General features: G+C 36.1%; 1 protein-coding gene across 5 annotated transcripts in view; it reads right to left on the minus strand.

Annotated features, from left to right (window-relative positions):
* Positions 1-3,110: 3,110 nt before the first annotated feature.
* LOC127958641 (cell surface glycoprotein MUC18-like) overlaps positions 3,111-16,157 on the minus strand; it is a 53,229-nt gene continuing 40,182 nt past the window's right edge. The window contains exons 3-16 of one of the 5 annotated variants that reach the window (XM_052557555.1): positions 15,375-15,597; positions 15,204-15,274; positions 15,018-15,105; positions 13,767-13,946; positions 12,611-12,738; positions 11,408-11,555; positions 10,685-10,800; positions 10,421-10,562; positions 10,197-10,327; positions 9,965-10,112; positions 8,984-9,022; positions 7,986-8,115; positions 6,066-6,180; positions 3,111-5,946 (exon numbers count right to left, since the gene is read on the minus strand). In XM_052557555.1, coding sequence (XP_052413515.1) covers positions 5,926-5,946; positions 6,066-6,180; positions 7,986-8,115; positions 8,984-9,022; positions 9,965-10,112; positions 10,197-10,327; positions 10,421-10,562; positions 10,685-10,800; positions 11,408-11,555; positions 12,611-12,738; positions 13,767-13,946; positions 15,018-15,105; positions 15,204-15,274; positions 15,375-15,597 — 1,680 coding nt within the window. In that variant the 3' untranslated portion in view covers positions 3,111-5,925. Of the gene's footprint in view, positions 5,947-6,065; positions 6,196-7,985; positions 8,116-8,149; positions 8,484-8,983; positions 9,023-9,964; positions 10,113-10,196; positions 10,328-10,420; positions 10,563-10,684; positions 10,801-11,407; positions 11,556-12,610; positions 12,739-13,766; positions 13,947-15,017; positions 15,106-15,203; positions 15,275-15,374; positions 15,601-16,157 lie in introns of those variants that run through there. The other 4 variants (XM_052557553.1, XM_052557554.1, XM_052557552.1 and 1 more) reach the window with 4 other exon arrangements.

The raw sequence follows: 16,157 nt of genomic DNA on the forward strand, positions 1-16,157 counted from the left end.
GGATTGTGGAGAGTGAGTCAGGGGTGACCAAGAACTACGGGTGCCAGTGGTGAGTCCAGGAGGAGGAATGTAATGTTCTTGGAGTGATTGCCAGAGGTGATGAGGGTAATAGGTCCGGTAGTATGAGAAAGGAAAGGAAGTTGCTGTCCATTTAGCGCATTAACGGAAGTCTTGTGAGTGAGGGGATGTGGAGTTGTCATGCCAGTTTAATATCCAAAAAATTACCTTCAGCCCCAGAAGTGCCCTAGTGTTGTGCTTTTGGGTTGCCCACCTTAGTCTTACCGGGAGTTGTATAGAGGTGGTTTTCTCAGCGGAGATCCCACCCAATAGTAGCCTCCTTGTTACTACCGGACTTGATCTTTTACCAGGCAGGAGTGGATGAAGTTGCCCGACACGCTACTTTGGTCTTCTCCTGACAAAACGTCTGTGGCTGCAATAAGAAATATGTAGAGCAACGGGTAAGGAATGCTCTGCAATACTCGGGCTCACCTGAGTATCCCTCTGATGTGGGTAAACGGGGCTCGTGTTGATGAGGCGGCTCGGGACTAAATGGTACAGTAGCATGGGTTGTGGGGGTGGCGCAGCGGGGCTTCTCAGATGTTGGAGTTGTTGGCCTCGGACACCTGGCCTACAAGAGCTTGGATCACCCAACCTGTGTTGGCGATGCTTTCCTCTTGTTGATCCATCCTCGCCATGCCACGAGAGGCTAACTCGTCCAAACTGGTAGCGCCTGCTGCATCCATGATGTGGGTCAGATCGTTCTATCATGACTCAGAGACAGGATGCAATTCCAAGGCGGTTTAATGACAAGATATAAAAATGGTCAGACAAACAGACAACAAAGACGCTGAAGCCACAGGAGGAGAGTGGTGACGATCACAAGCTCACTTGGTGTGTGACGCAGGGACCTCGGTGGACAACAGTGATGATACTCGGTGATCCAGTGCTGTATCTCCAGGTGAAGGTGCTCGTGATTCCAGTGCAGGGAACAAGAAGACCCGATGAAGAACAAAGTGATCCATGATCCAAGACAGCCAGGAGAACAGAACGGAACACAGGGAAGAACCACAACTATCTGACAACATGAGACACCAGTTACTGCACTTAAATAGACACACACAATGGGACGCAGGTGGTGCTGTTAATCAGTAGTGATCAGGGACCACGCCCACAGACACACACCTGCACACTAAACAAGCCGAGAGAGAGACAGTGAATTCATAAACCGTGACAGTTTTTTAATAACAAAGGTAAAATAATGACAAAGTTTTGATCTTTACCCACGCACTTTGGCCTAAATATCTGCCACAATTTTTTCATATTTTGTTACCTTAAAAGGCTTTATATCAGGGAAATTAATTTAGCTGTGATGCTCAAAACAAAAAATTTAAATTCTAAAGATAACAAAAAAGTTAGTTTTTTTGTTTAGAATTTTAAATGAGATCAAAATATTTAGTAGCTACATAAATCACTCACCCTTTGACATTAATGTTATAGACAGTTAATGCACTAAAATGAGGACAACTCAACTCACATTTTGCAGAAAATTAAACTTTCTCTTCATACTTCAATACAAAACAGTGCTGAACTTTGACAAAACGTATACATAAGGGAATGGAAAGGGCAAGTGAATACATGAATCTTTGACAATTTTTCACCATTGATTTGCAGAAGATTTTCTGTGACGGTTACTTGCTAGGCAGTGCTGAGAAGGTTACTTTGGAAATGTAATAGGTTACAGTTTACAGGTTAATAATAGTGTAACTATTTCAGTTACTTCATTAAAGTAATATAACAGATTACAATTGATTACTTTTCTTAATGTAAAATATTTTCAACTGTTAAATAAAATATTTTAAATCATTTTGAAACATTTAAAGCAGGAAGGGTTAACCTTACAGTATCAACACTGATTATTGGCAGACTTTCAAAGGCCTTCATCACTAAAATTAAGATTATAATCATTTAATTTAAAACCGCAGCCAACCACAAAATCAGACTTTAGCTTTAACTTTCTTTTTTTTACTTTGAGTTCAATCTGATTCTGATTCAATTCCGATCATTCTGGTTAAATACAGGTTTCAAATCATAACAAGAAATAGCTACGATACTGTTTTTAAAATCTAATCTTTCCACAGCTGTGATAGGAAACACTGGCATCTAACAATACCTTGGGGAGGAAAAAACAGTCACTTTAAGCATATGCATAAACCCAAATAGTAAACAAAACAGTTATTGAATAAGCATGCATCTTATTCTGTGTACTAAACATTGGTGCTCTAAATCATGCAATTAAGAAATAAATCAATTAAATGTATGTGCGTGTTTGTGTTAAAAATATTTGTTTTAAATGTAACCCCCTTTGTAATTGTTAATTTTTACACAAGTAACCGTAATTATTTTTTGTAATTAAATTACATCATTCCATCACATGTAAGTTACTCCCAACACTGGTGTTATGGAATAGAATATATGGGGAGTACAAACAGATCTATATTTGACACCCCGCATTCTGCCCTTGCCCCCTCTTTGCCATCTCAAATATAAAATCCTGGACACGGCCCTGTCCAAGACCGCACAAGCCCGGTGTGTTATTTTAGGGAACTGTAGAGGGCAGCCTTCCTCTTCCACCCAAACTGAGTAAAGAGGAGTCTGAAAACTAAATTAGGTTGAATTAAATATATTTCATGACTTTGGTCCTGTCTTTAAGACATTTCTGATTACCGTTATAATCAAGAGTGACTCAAAAGTTTTCTTATCTTATTATTACAATTATGTGTCTGGTATACATATTTTATATTCGGCACTACATAATTAAACTCTGAATAACACAATAATTAAGAGCAATACCTTCAATGAGACTGAATGACGAATTTAAATGTACACTTTGCAAGCAGTCATCTCAGAAACAGTTATCATGGAAACCTTGATTTAAACAAAAGCATCTTGTATCAGCAGATACTGTTGTCAGTGCACTGGATGCTTTACAGAGCCTCTGTAAAAACACTCCTCTGGATCCATATCTGCCAGAGGAAACACAACTGAGGAAAGACCTGCACTGAAAATGATGTGACAAAAGTGAAGCTTTCCAAAGAAGTTGAGACAAACACTAAATGTAGATTATTTTTATTTTTTGGCCAAATATGATAGAAAAAATGCAAGCATCAAACGCATACCACAAGTACTTAATTTTCAACTGTAAGTGAAATCAAACATTAAACACTGCGTGACTGTGTTTGCGAACAATCTACAATGAGAATGATAATTTGTGCTATTACAACATAATTTGCTCACAAGGACAGGCAGGGAAAAGGTGCCAGTGTAGTATGCAGTGGTTGGACAGTGTTCTGACAGTCTCAAATGGCTCACACTAATATTTAGACAATGAAAGTTTATTAAACTACAAAAAAGATACCTGTGTTTCTGTTATACTTCGATAAACACAAAGGCTGTGAACATGACTTGTAGAAGAAAAGCTGAAAACAAGAATGGACAAAATCAGCTTACTTTTTTAGATTTTTCAATGGAATATAAGCATAACACAACTTGAGACTAAAAGAATGCATGATCATGGTTATAGCGTCGTTCAGGCACAGTTCAGCGTCCTCAAGCACTGATGTAGATAACATGTGTGTCATGTCTTTAATTTACAAAAGTAATAACCAAAGCCACTTTCAACAACATTAAACAAGAAAAAGCTTCACACTAGATCAAATCACATGAATGGAAAAAAAAAAAAAATGAGCTTTTCGAAATCTGAAAAAGTGACAAATGTAAAGGAGCCTTAAGTTTTTAAATGCACTGCTTCTCTTTATAAAAAGTATTATTATTCATGGCATTTCTGAAAACAACAAAAATTTCCCTTCACCAAATACAAAGACATGCGCAAAACAAACAAGACAGCACAAAGGTTTCAGTGTAACTAGCATTGATGTGAAATGAAGACACATTTCCGCAGGCACTGCAGTTGAGGCAGAAACAGAGGGAGCTGCAATTCCCCTCAGCAGTCAAAACACAAAGAGCTACAATTTCCTTCCCTACGACTATTTACAAACAGTACATGAGCTCTGCAGTAGTTTGAGTTGGACCGTACACACACTATTAAGTGTCAGCTAAGTATAACTGACTGAATCCCGGGGTCATGTTTATACGTTTATCCAAGTTGGATGGGGTTCCTTAATATCGTGAAGGGCTGTGTTTATGAAGCCTTCAAAGTTGTTATTCTCAGTGTCTTAATGTGGGGTTTTTAATTAACTGCCTTTGAAACTGAACTTACATTTATTATTTGGTCCATTGGGGTTTACCGGAAAATCAGGAGACGACTAATTGTTCTGTACATATAAAACAAAATCGACTTTTTTTGTTCATAGAATAAAAAATAAAAAAACTAAATAAGCTTTCTGCAGCATTATGCCAAAACCGGAAATCTAAAATATTTTCTGAACAGAGCTTAGAAAAGCACAGCTAGAACAAATAAGGTCACAAGTAGGATCTATCGCTAAACATATTTATAATATATACATTTTTGTGGTCTAAAAAGGACATTAAGCCTAATTTGAGAAACAAGCAGAATGAATTCTTTAGTAAAACCATTTTTACATAATGGTCACATTTAAATCAGTGCATTAAAGGATTAGATCACTTGCAGAACAAAAAATTCCTGATAATTTACTCACCCCAGTGTCATCCAAGATGTTCATGTCTATCTTTCCTCAGTCGAAAAGAAAGTAAGGTTTCTGAGGAAATCATTTCAGGATTTTTCTCCATATAGTTGACTTCAATGGTGGCCATTGGGTTGAAGGTCCAACTTGCCGTTTCACTGCAGCTTCAAAGGGCTCTAAACAATCCCAGCCAAGGAAGACGTGTCTTGTCTAGTGAAACATTTTCATTAAAAAAATAACAAATACAAAAATTTGTGTTCACAAATGCTCATCTTGCTCTAGCTCGACTTCATGCAAATACACACGTCACATTGGAACATGTGTATTTGCCCTACCTTGTTAAACTGAAGTACACAGACCAAGAACTAACCATGCATGACCTTTCCAATCGCAGAGCATTTGTGGTTAAAAAGTACATACATTTGTTTTTGTTTTTTTCAGAAACTGATTGATGGTTTCACTAGATAAGACCCGGCTGAGATCATGTAGAGCCCTCTTAAACCTTCAACCCCTTGGCTCACCTAGAAATCCTTGAATGTTTTCCTCAAAAACTTTCATTTCTTTTCGACTGAATAAAGAAAACTCATGAACATCTTGCATAACATGGGGGTGAGTAAATTATCAGGAAATGTTTATTCTGGAAGTGAAGTAATCATTTAATTCATGCAGCATCATGCCTGTTCCAACAGCTTGTGATGATATATTTTTGTAGGCCAACCCGGAAGTAAGCATCATCCTGGTTTCCTGGACAAAAGAGACGTTTGGATTACCATATTTTATGTCATAGAATAAACTGGGATAATATCCTCAGCTTGCATTAACCACAGACCTTTTTTCAGACAATTATCCAAAAGAATGATGGAACTGGAAACTCAATTCCAGATTTTGGCCTACAAACATATGTAATCCCTGCAACGCTCTATTGATTTTGGATGCAACATGGTGCACACAGAGTGTAAGAATGTTTTTACTCAGAAATTCATTTTGCTTGTGTTTAAAGGATGAAACTCTTGGTCTTGAAATTGGTCGATGGTTGAAGAAAAACAATGAAGAACAGTAGAAAATAGAGAACAATCTTCCTTTATCGCTTACGTCCCATTTATCCAAGCATGAATACTGCTGCTCTCACACAAGATACAAAAGTCCAGTCCACTTTATCCAGAGGAGGTGGCTGCTCCACAAGAGGTCCTCCAGCTCTTAAGACTTGATTGTTGGGTCAGCAGGGAGGTATAGACGCCATCTTTAGTGTCCCACAAGTCACCGCTTATGAGCTAAGGGTGCTGTTCTTTATTCCAGGAAAGAGCGCCACATAATAAAGTTAGAGAGTGAGTCCTCGTGGTCATCTCATCATGATAATTGCTATGTTCTTTTAGAAAGAGTTAAGTATATATTATATATGGTTACCTGGTCATTGGGAGGTTTCTGTTCCCCGTTGACGCCCTTCAGTAGCACAGACTCCTCTATCTTTTTTGCCTTCATCTCTACGACGATGTCATCTTTGTTAGTCTTCTCCTTGGTGCTGTAGGCATTAATGCTGTAGAGATTAACACACCGATACACCAGACTGCAACATTGGGCAGCACAGACGTTTTTCTGCACTTCTGTACTGAATTATACATTGCATATGCAATTCGCTGTTAGAAAGTCTTATCAAATTACCACTACAAAACTTTGGACACACTTGACAGAATTGGTTTTTTAATTTACATTTACATTTATTCATTTAGCAGACGCTTTTATCCAAAGCGACTTACAGATGAAGACAGTGGAAGCTATCAAAAACAACAAAAAGAGCAATGATATATAAGTGCTATAACAAGTCTCAGTTAGGTAAAAATATTTTTTTGATCTAAAGATTAAGCTTGAAGTCCCCCTTATTATGATATTTCCAATATTGACTTTCAGGAAGTGTGTAATGTGGCTGTATGCAAATGTAAATGATCCGCAAAGTTGTAAAGCTGAAATTGCATGATAAAATTAGTCTAACAAAATAAAGAATTGTCTCTACAGTCTAAACGACGAGTCATTAGTAATTTGAATGTAGCCATCATGGGGTAAAACATTTGCATAATGCCTGCTTATGTTCTAATATTAACCGCATATTCTGAGAAAACAAAAGCATTTTTTGACCTTGCATGAATGTAATCCTATTATAGGAGGAGATTTTGATGATAACTGACAACTAAGAAAAAACCTTTTTGCTTCCTGCTGCTGAACAACTTTATGGAGATGCAGATTTCATTTTCCAACAGGACTTGGCACCTGCACACAGTGCCAAAGCTACCAGTACCTGGTTTAAGGACCATGGTATCACTGTTCTTAATTGGTCAGGAAACTTGCCTGACCTTAACCCCATAGAAAATCTATGGGATATTGCGAAGAGGAAGATGCAATATGCCAGACCCAACAATGCAGAAGAGCTGAAGGCCACTATCAGAGCAACCACTGCTCATAACACCTGAGCAGTGCCACAGACTGATCGACTCCATGCCATGCCGAAAAGAATGAGCTTTCAGAAGGAGACCCAGTATTGAGTGAAGTACATGCTCATTTTCATGTTTCTTTCTTTGCATTGGTCTTAAGTAATATTCTAATTTTCTGCGATAATGAATTTGGGATTTTCCTTAGTTGTCAGTTATAATCAAAATTAAAAGAAATAAACATTTGAAATATATCAGTCTGGTTGTGATGAATGATGAGATTCACTTTTTGAATAGAATTAGTGAAATAAATAAACTTTTTGAAGATATTCAAATTATATTACTAGCACCTGTATATATTTTAGAAATATTTTAAAATCTTGCTGACCCCAAACTTTTAAATGGTACTTTATTGTAGAACATATTTGATATATTATCATGGTACTGCATATGTAATTTACCATGTTTTTTAAATGGTGCTACAGGATACTTTAAAGAATATCATTAAATTTAAAATGTAAAAGGGATTATATACTTTTACACATTATAAATATGTGTAAAATATTTGGAAAGTATTAATATTTATTATATGACAGTATTGTGACTTATTCTATTCACTATGGTGCTGTAATGTTAGATGCATTTATTATTTATTTTTATAATTTTTAACATTTAACTGAAATCTTTATTTTTTTTTAAATGTATTTATTTAATTTTCACACAGTTTTTCTCTAATCTTTTCTACAGATTTCCCAGCATCCAAGGGTCCCCTGACCCCACTTTAAAAACCCTGTACATTGCTTACATTCATGCATTTAGCAGACGTACTAATGTTACTGTACTAATGTACTAACTGTACTAATGTTAATTATTAAACTGGATAGAAGGAAAAGGCATTACATACATGTCTTGCTTGCCTGATCGTCCACAGGGTAACTTGCCCTTTTTATACAGGAAGTAGAAGACACTGCCCAGGATGGCCAGCAACAGGATGCTGACAATAATCACCACAATAATCACTCCACTATTATCAACTAGAGAGAGAGAACAACACATGTCAACATTGGCATGACTGACTGATATATAATAACCAATGAAGTATTAGCATTTCAACAAGACACAATTAATTCATGCTGAAATGCAATTAACATGCTTTCAGGCAAAATACAGAAGTGAAATACCATACTAAATCACAAAAAGAGCACTGAAGGACACATTACACTGCACTTTTTAACAAAGACAGCAACATTTGCATTCAAAACGCACGTAACATGACAAGGACGCATGCCCTTGTATATGAAATGAGTTTGGTATGAAACATATAATGAGTGTTTCAGTAAAATGAAATGAGACTCATATTCCTCAGAGTCAAATAATGAAAATTAAGGTGCGTTGTCAAATGCTATAAATAAACACAGAGAGACGACAAACAATTGTCTGGGAATGAATTTTATGAGTTAAATCTACTCAATAAAAACAGCAGGCCGCCACCACAATCTTCACCATAACAGTTTAACAGTCTCAGTTGCAGCCCAGCACTTCAAAACATTTGTTAAAATATTCGCATAGAACTAATTATACATTCATCTTGGAAAAACATTCTGCGCTGTATCTGAAGTAATGTCTGCTTCAATTTTCGCTTGCTTTTTTTTTTGCTCTATGACTTTTCTTCACACGGAATTTGAAATATGCCCAGAGGCCGACACGAAGAGCCAAGCTAACCGAGCTGCTGCGGAGGCTTCGCCATATCAAACCCATGAATTATTCATGAACATTAGATGATCTTTCATTGTTTGTAAGGGTTGGATTTTGCAGGGATGAATGGACTGGGTGTTGATTTAAAACATACTATCATTTCTAACAGACAAATAGAGAGACAGAAAAGGGGGAACAAAAAGTTACCTGAAGTTTTTCTAGCTGTTGGAGTCTGGGGGAATGGAACTGGGAGAAAACAACAGACGACATTAGCATTTTTGATTCCAAACAATCAATATTCAAACATATCCTATTCATTTAAAAGTTCAAAATGAATTAAATGGTTAAAATTATATAATAAATCTGATGATGATATATGTCCTTGTAAAATAAAGACATTACAACAGTACACTTTCATAAAACTATTAAGCAGCACAACCGGTTTTAACACTGATAATAATACAATGATTTCTGAAGGATAATGAAGACTGGAGAAATAATGCTGGAAATTCAGCTTTACCATCACAGGAATAAATTACATTAAAAACAGTTATTTTAAATATAAACAATATTTCACAATATTCCTGTATTTAATGTATTTTTTTATCAAATAAATATAGCCTTCGTGAGCCTAAGTGACTCAAGTGGCATTAAAAAAATTATCTGACAAAACATTTGAAGAATAAATTAAAATGTAACACAAAAAAATAAAAATAAATGCATATATGAATAGTAAATTAAATATGATCAATTTCATACTTTATTGTAAAATAAATAATGTATAAAATAGTGCTGTCAATCGATTAAAAAAAATTAATAATCGCACATTTTTCTGAAATTAATCGCAATTATTCATGATTAATTCCACCTAATAATATAATTTTTTCATTGCAATAAATTCACATTCAATCCTATGATAAATGTACAAACAAAATAAAGACAGTTTATTTTTATATTTGTTTAATGGCATCTTTTTCTATGACTGAAGGCCAGTATCATCTCTGTCTCCAGTTTGATGTGGTTATAAAGACGTGATTAAAAAACACAAATTAAAAAATGTGTTTTACAGAGAGAGAGAGAGAGAGAGAAAATAATAGTGATGAATAATCATTACTATTATACAATTTATTATTAATGATCAACTGGATGTCCTGATTTGTAGTGGAAATAAGGAAATTCGCCTCTTACTGCTCCTGATGCTGTAAGTCTTGGTCTCTATTCCGAAGTCGTTTGTTGAATTGCAGACAGCAACAGTGTCAGTGGTGACCTTAAGCATCACAACGCTGTAGACTTGATCCTCCATTTCTCCTTTAACAACCTCACGCCAGCTCTGAGACTACAACACACACACACAAGACAAAAGCGTCAATCCACGGCTCAGTGTAACATAAGCAGAGGGCTGAGAGGAAATCAGTGTCACCTGACTGCCGGTGATGCTCCAGGTGATGACGGGTCTGGGGTAACCTCTCACCTCACAGCTCAAATTCACCCAACCCCCTACCTTCTCCGTCAGCTCAATCTCTCTCTCCGCATCCTTCATCTGAGGCGCGCCTGGAGGAACATATCCAGTAACAATTTGAACTAAATATATGCTCTTCTGCTGAGTTTCAGCCGTTTTTTAACACTTGATGCGCTCTTCCTCACCCTGTACGATGATATGGACAAAACCGCTGGTCAGCAGGCCTGGAAGAGACGGTACAGTCACCTCACAGTCATATTGTCCAGCTGTGTCAAACGTGGCATCCTGCAGCTGCATTATGTGTCCTCTCCCAACCTCAACCCCGTCCTACACAAACAAACGTGTACAAACAAATTTGGTAAGGAACGGATGGGGTGAGAAGAAGCTCTAAACAGAATGTGGAAGACCAAACTAATGTGTCTAGACTGTGAATCACACTGCAGTGTTACCTTAAACCACACAGTGGAGGTCTCTAAAGACGACAGGGCATTGCAGGTGGCTGTCAGACTCTCTCCTTTCAGCATAACCTCCGAGTCTTTGGGCACCACCACAGCTGGGTCCAGATCTGAGCACACACATTAAGCTCAATAATTCAGAGTAAAAGCCTCGCTGTGAGCTTGACTTGAATTATATCTGCTTCATTTAATGAAAGTGAGTAAATGATGACAGAATTGTTATTCTGGGGTGAAGTATTGCTTTCATATTGCTTAAGCAAAACAGAATCTTTCTTGCTTTCACATTCTTTAAATTTTTACAATTAAAATGATTGAATTTATTACAGTTTCTGTATTTTGCAAAATAGCAAATGTGGAACAAAGCAGGCCTAGTGACTTTTTTGGGGATTTGAATTACTTGGGATTGGAAAAAAGTATCTGCAAAATAAATAAATAGACTCTAACAGTCGGTATGATGTTTTTATTGTTTTTGTTTTTTTGTCTATTATGCTCACCAAGGCTGCATTTATTTGTACAGTATTTTTCTGGATGAATAGAAAGCTCAAAAGAGCAGCATACATTTGAAATAGAAACAGAACTAGATTTTAATTATTCAACATTATTAGGTGTCAGCATATTTGGCAACAATGATGATTAGATCACAGTGGTTCCTGGAATGCATTTTCTTTACTAGTTTCCAAATCTGTGTAAAAATGAGAAGTTGGAAGTTGAACTCACAGTTCACAGTGAGCTGAAGGGTGTCCAGCACCTCGTCATGGTTCACAGCATCCAAGCCCAGAGAGTGACATTCATACACACCACTATCTGCCCGAGACACTTCCTTCAGGACCAGCAGCCCCTGAGAGGAATCCAGCTCCACGTCTGACTGTTATGATGGAAGTCACTCTGTTAGTCTGTTCATGGAATTTGATTTAAGTTTGAAGAAAAACCACGTAAATCTCTCTCTCTTTTACGCTGAGTTAATTACAAAATAACACATAGTGAATCATGCCTCAGATAGCTGTAAAGATGTGAGGATCATTAAAACTACATAACAACTGTTTTTTTTTTTGTCCAAAAACCACAAGCGATATTATACGGTGAGTAAGATTATGATACAATCCCTTTATGTTTTTTGAATGAAAAAAAAAATTTTTAGTCACTAAACTAAACATTCAACAGCTCTATTTAGCAGTCATTCTATAGCAGTGTTTTCCCACTGTGGTCTAGCCTTCACCAGTGTTGTTATTGTTCATTAAAAATAAGACCAAAAAAAATTATTTTTGTTAAATGAAATAAAGCTTAAATAAAATACAATATGAATATAAATACTAGACGAAAAAATGTTGCTTTGAAAATAAAACACAAAGCAACAAATAAAAAAAGATTTAAAAAATTTGACTAAATGATTTCTGGACTAATTAGTGTTCATTTTCTCACTTCAGTAGTGTAACATTATTAAACACTGACATTTATGTATGTAGGGGGTTTAGTCTAAATTGTTTTAGCTAGGAAACAATCTAAGGTTTATTAGCTAATTAGTTAGTTATTTCAGTAAAATAAGAAAAAAAGCAATTTGGCACTTTTATAGACTGGCTTTTTTAGCATGGATTGGAAAATACTTTTTTCTCTTTTTTTGCGCCATTTAAAACTGCAGGTAGTTGTTTTGAGATCATTAGTACTTCTCTGGTTTCTGCTTTAATTCTGCCATCTGAAACATTTGAAATCCACTGTTGTCATTTTGTCATATTGTCATTAAAACAAATGCTTATTAAACACTTAAAGCTGCAAATCAGTAACGGTACTGTTCACTCTGAGCATATCAAGCACATTGTCTGGGCCAGACATCTACTATGTCTGCTTCTCCTCAATGGTTTACAGCCTCCCATTCAGAAAAAAAAAAACGGATCCAAATAAAAGAGAAAAAGAGGCTATTCTCACTTGTTCTCGGTTGAAAATGATGGGTGCTGGGGGGTTCCCATCGCCTTGACAACGGAGCTCCACTGTGTCCCCCTCTTTGACCAAGCCCTCGGGCGATTCTTTCCATATCTCCACGCTGGTCGTGGGGTCTATATGACATATGCACATACACAAAGAGCAAGGGGCCATGAATCTTATTTCATTCAAATGTATCATGCTAAGGCAACATAATTCTCATATTCAGTCATTTAGTCAGTGCTGACAAAGCATAGACCCTTGTAGGTGTGTCATCGTTCTATTTTTATCAGTGTGGTACAAAATAATCCTATTTAAATCAATGTGACTTGAGTCAAAAGTAAAACAGTCAAAAAAGTAGCATTTCAAATGTGTAATCTAATAATTTACGCTGCTAATTTACATCATGTAATCTTTAAGGGGTAAATGGCTACAATTTGGAAGTAATTTACACAGCACTCTGTAATATTCTAAAGCTATGTGAAATATAAAAAACATAAAACAAAACCATGTCAGATCTAATGTGATCTTTTAACCTAATATTCACAAAAAGAGTGTTATCAGCTAAATAATTCAGTTTTTTCCACAATTAAAGTAAAAATACTATGTTTAAAGACAGAATCATAGCCAGTGAGATAAAATATGATGTATATGCAGTTATGTGAAGTGGGATTTTGGACTAGCACCCAGCACAAATCCAAATAACCAAGCAGTGTTATTTAGCTACAGTATTTTCCGGACTATAAATCGCACCTTTTTTTTCATTGTTTGGCTGGTCCTGCGACTTATAGTCAGGTGTGACTTATTTATCAAAATTAATTTGACATAAACCAAGAGAAATGAACCAAGAGAAAACATTACCGCCTACAGCCGCCAGAGGGTGCTCTATGCTGCTCAGTGCTCCTGTAGTCTACCACTGAAAAAATAGAGCGCCCTCTCGCGGCTTTAGATGATAATGCTTTCTCTTGGTTCTAAATAAATATGACTTATAGTCCAGTGCGACTTATATATGTCTTTTTCCTCGTCATGACGTATTTTTGGACTGATGCGACTTATACTGAGGTGCGACTTATAGTGCGAAAAATACAGTAGTCACAGCTGCAAGACTTTGAATGTATCACATTCCATTTCATCCAAAACTCTTATTCATAAATGAACTTACAGTGAACTGTAATATTGATGCCTTTGGACTCGGATGTCCTGACAGCTCCTGGGACAAAATAGCTAACTTCACAGGAAAAGTGGGCGTCTTTGTCTTCCTTGGTCACCTTATAATGCAACTCACTCTGCACTGTATATAGACCACTGGATTCCTTCGTCAGTAGAGTTACCATGTTCGCCACTGACATGAAACACACACACCACCAGACATACATTCCCATTAGTGGCAACCTTCAAGAGGAAACAGAGCTTAATTCTTCATATAAACCCTGCTGGAAAAAACAGGTCATACCATCTTAAGGAGTCTAGCTGGTTTTTGGAACTCTGCTATTGGCCATTAGTGGATTGTGAATAATAAGCAATTTTTCTAATTAGTTAATATAAGCTATTAAAATATTAGATAATTAATTGTGCATTTACTATATTTTAAATGTAGATTACCTTAACTGTCATCTTACACTCGCCTAAAATTACAAAGTTAAATGTAATCTTTAGCAAATTTCAAATGCCTATATTCTTTTGTGGCATTTAAAACAATTAATTTCAGCTTTAAGGTTGGACAACTTGTAGCAATTTTGCTATTTATTTATCTCTGCTTATCAGTTAATGACCAAAACATAAAAAATAACTGTCGGCTTATTAGAATTTTAACATATGTACATCTCTAGTTTCAGATGTGAGGCAAGTTATTGTTCTTTAATGTACAATTACACACATAAATCCATTTCTCTTTGTATAATCTGCACTGATGAGTCATGCACAATATATATCCTGAAGGAGGTATTATGGTTTCCACAAAAATATTAAGCAGAACAACGGTTTCCAGAATTTTTAGTAAGAAGAGATGTTTCTTTAGAAGTAAATCAGCATATTAGAATAATTTCCGAAGGACCATGTGTCACTGAAGACTGGAGTAAAGCCTACTGAAAATTCAGCTTTACCACCACTGGAACAAAATACATTTTTAAATATATAAAAATGGTTAGTCAATTCAATTGTAAAAATATTTTTTCTTTTTTCCTTTTCTTTTTGATAAATAAGCCTTTGTTAGCATTACCTCTCAAGAATATAAGAGAAAACCTGCTGACCCCAAACTTTAGGACATTTGAATACAAATTAATTCATATAAAATAATTAATATTGAAGAACTTAAAATTATACAGTTATATTATACTGTATTTAAAGATAAATTAATGATAATAATATATAGACAAAAATACATATATAATAAATCTGTCAGTTTTTTACTCACAGCCACTAGTCGGGTGGATGGGGATGTGATCACGGTACCATGTGATGTTCGGCTTGGGAAAACCTTCCCTGGTCTCACAAGACGCAACCTAACCAAATCCAAAAAATGTGTCGGCTTAAATCCACCATAAATAACTGACACAAACATCATATATGCACACAGAGAGAATCTGAGAGCATGATGTACCTTAGCTGGGGATTCACCAGACACAGAAACTCCTGACAGGACACCTTCAATGACGGGAGGCTCTGGGGGGTCTGAAAAACAGCAAGTTCACATTTACATATAAATTAAAGGAAAAGAAGCAACAACATTAAGCCGTTTAGCGAGAATGTTCAATTGACAGAAGAGACTTACCAAAAACCTTCAAGAGAGTCTTGCCCTCTGCACTGCCTGCTGACAATCCACTGACCTGACAGAAAAACTCTCTTTCATCAGACAGCTTAACATCCTGAATGGTCAGAGTTTCTCCATCACTGTTTGATTGCACACTGATACGATCGCTGTAGCTCGTGTCTTCATCCACCTTCTGCATGGTCAGATCGCTGAATGAGATTCGGACCCGGTGACCTTCACGTTCCTGCTGAGGATGATGGGAAGTAAAACTTGGTAAATGGTCTGTAGATTTGACTCAAGTTTCTCATTCAAATGTAAGTCCAAGGGACATTTGAGTAATTTTTACAACCGCCAGGTGAAGTCTGAGCACAAATATCCACATATCTACATATCTAGAAACATTAACGTCTTAGTTGGCCCAAGAATGGAAATTCTGTCATCATTTATTCATCCTCGTAAATTTCCAATTGTGAGAAATAAATTCAGACATAAACTCGCAATTCTGACTTTTTTCTCGCATTTGTGAGTTTATATCTTGCAATTCTGGTTTTTTTTTTTACTTGTTTTCAGAATTGTAAGATATAAATTGAAATTGCAAGTTATGAAGTCCAATTCTAAGGGGTAAAAAGACTGACTATTTTTTATATCTCACAATTTTGATTTGCAAATGTGTTATAAAGTCAGAACTTTGCAATATAAACTCGCAATTCTGAGAAATTGCGAGATGAAAAGTCAGAATTGTAAGATAAAAAGACCCAATTAGCTTTTTTTATTTTTATTTAGTAGTGGAAACAAGCATCGGTA

The sequence above is a fragment of the Carassius gibelio genome, chromosome B5 (assembly GCF_023724105.1).
Source record: "Carassius gibelio isolate Cgi1373 ecotype wild population from Czech Republic chromosome B5, carGib1.2-hapl.c, whole genome shotgun sequence".
Taxonomy (NCBI): domain Eukaryota; kingdom Metazoa; phylum Chordata; class Actinopteri; order Cypriniformes; family Cyprinidae; genus Carassius; species Carassius gibelio.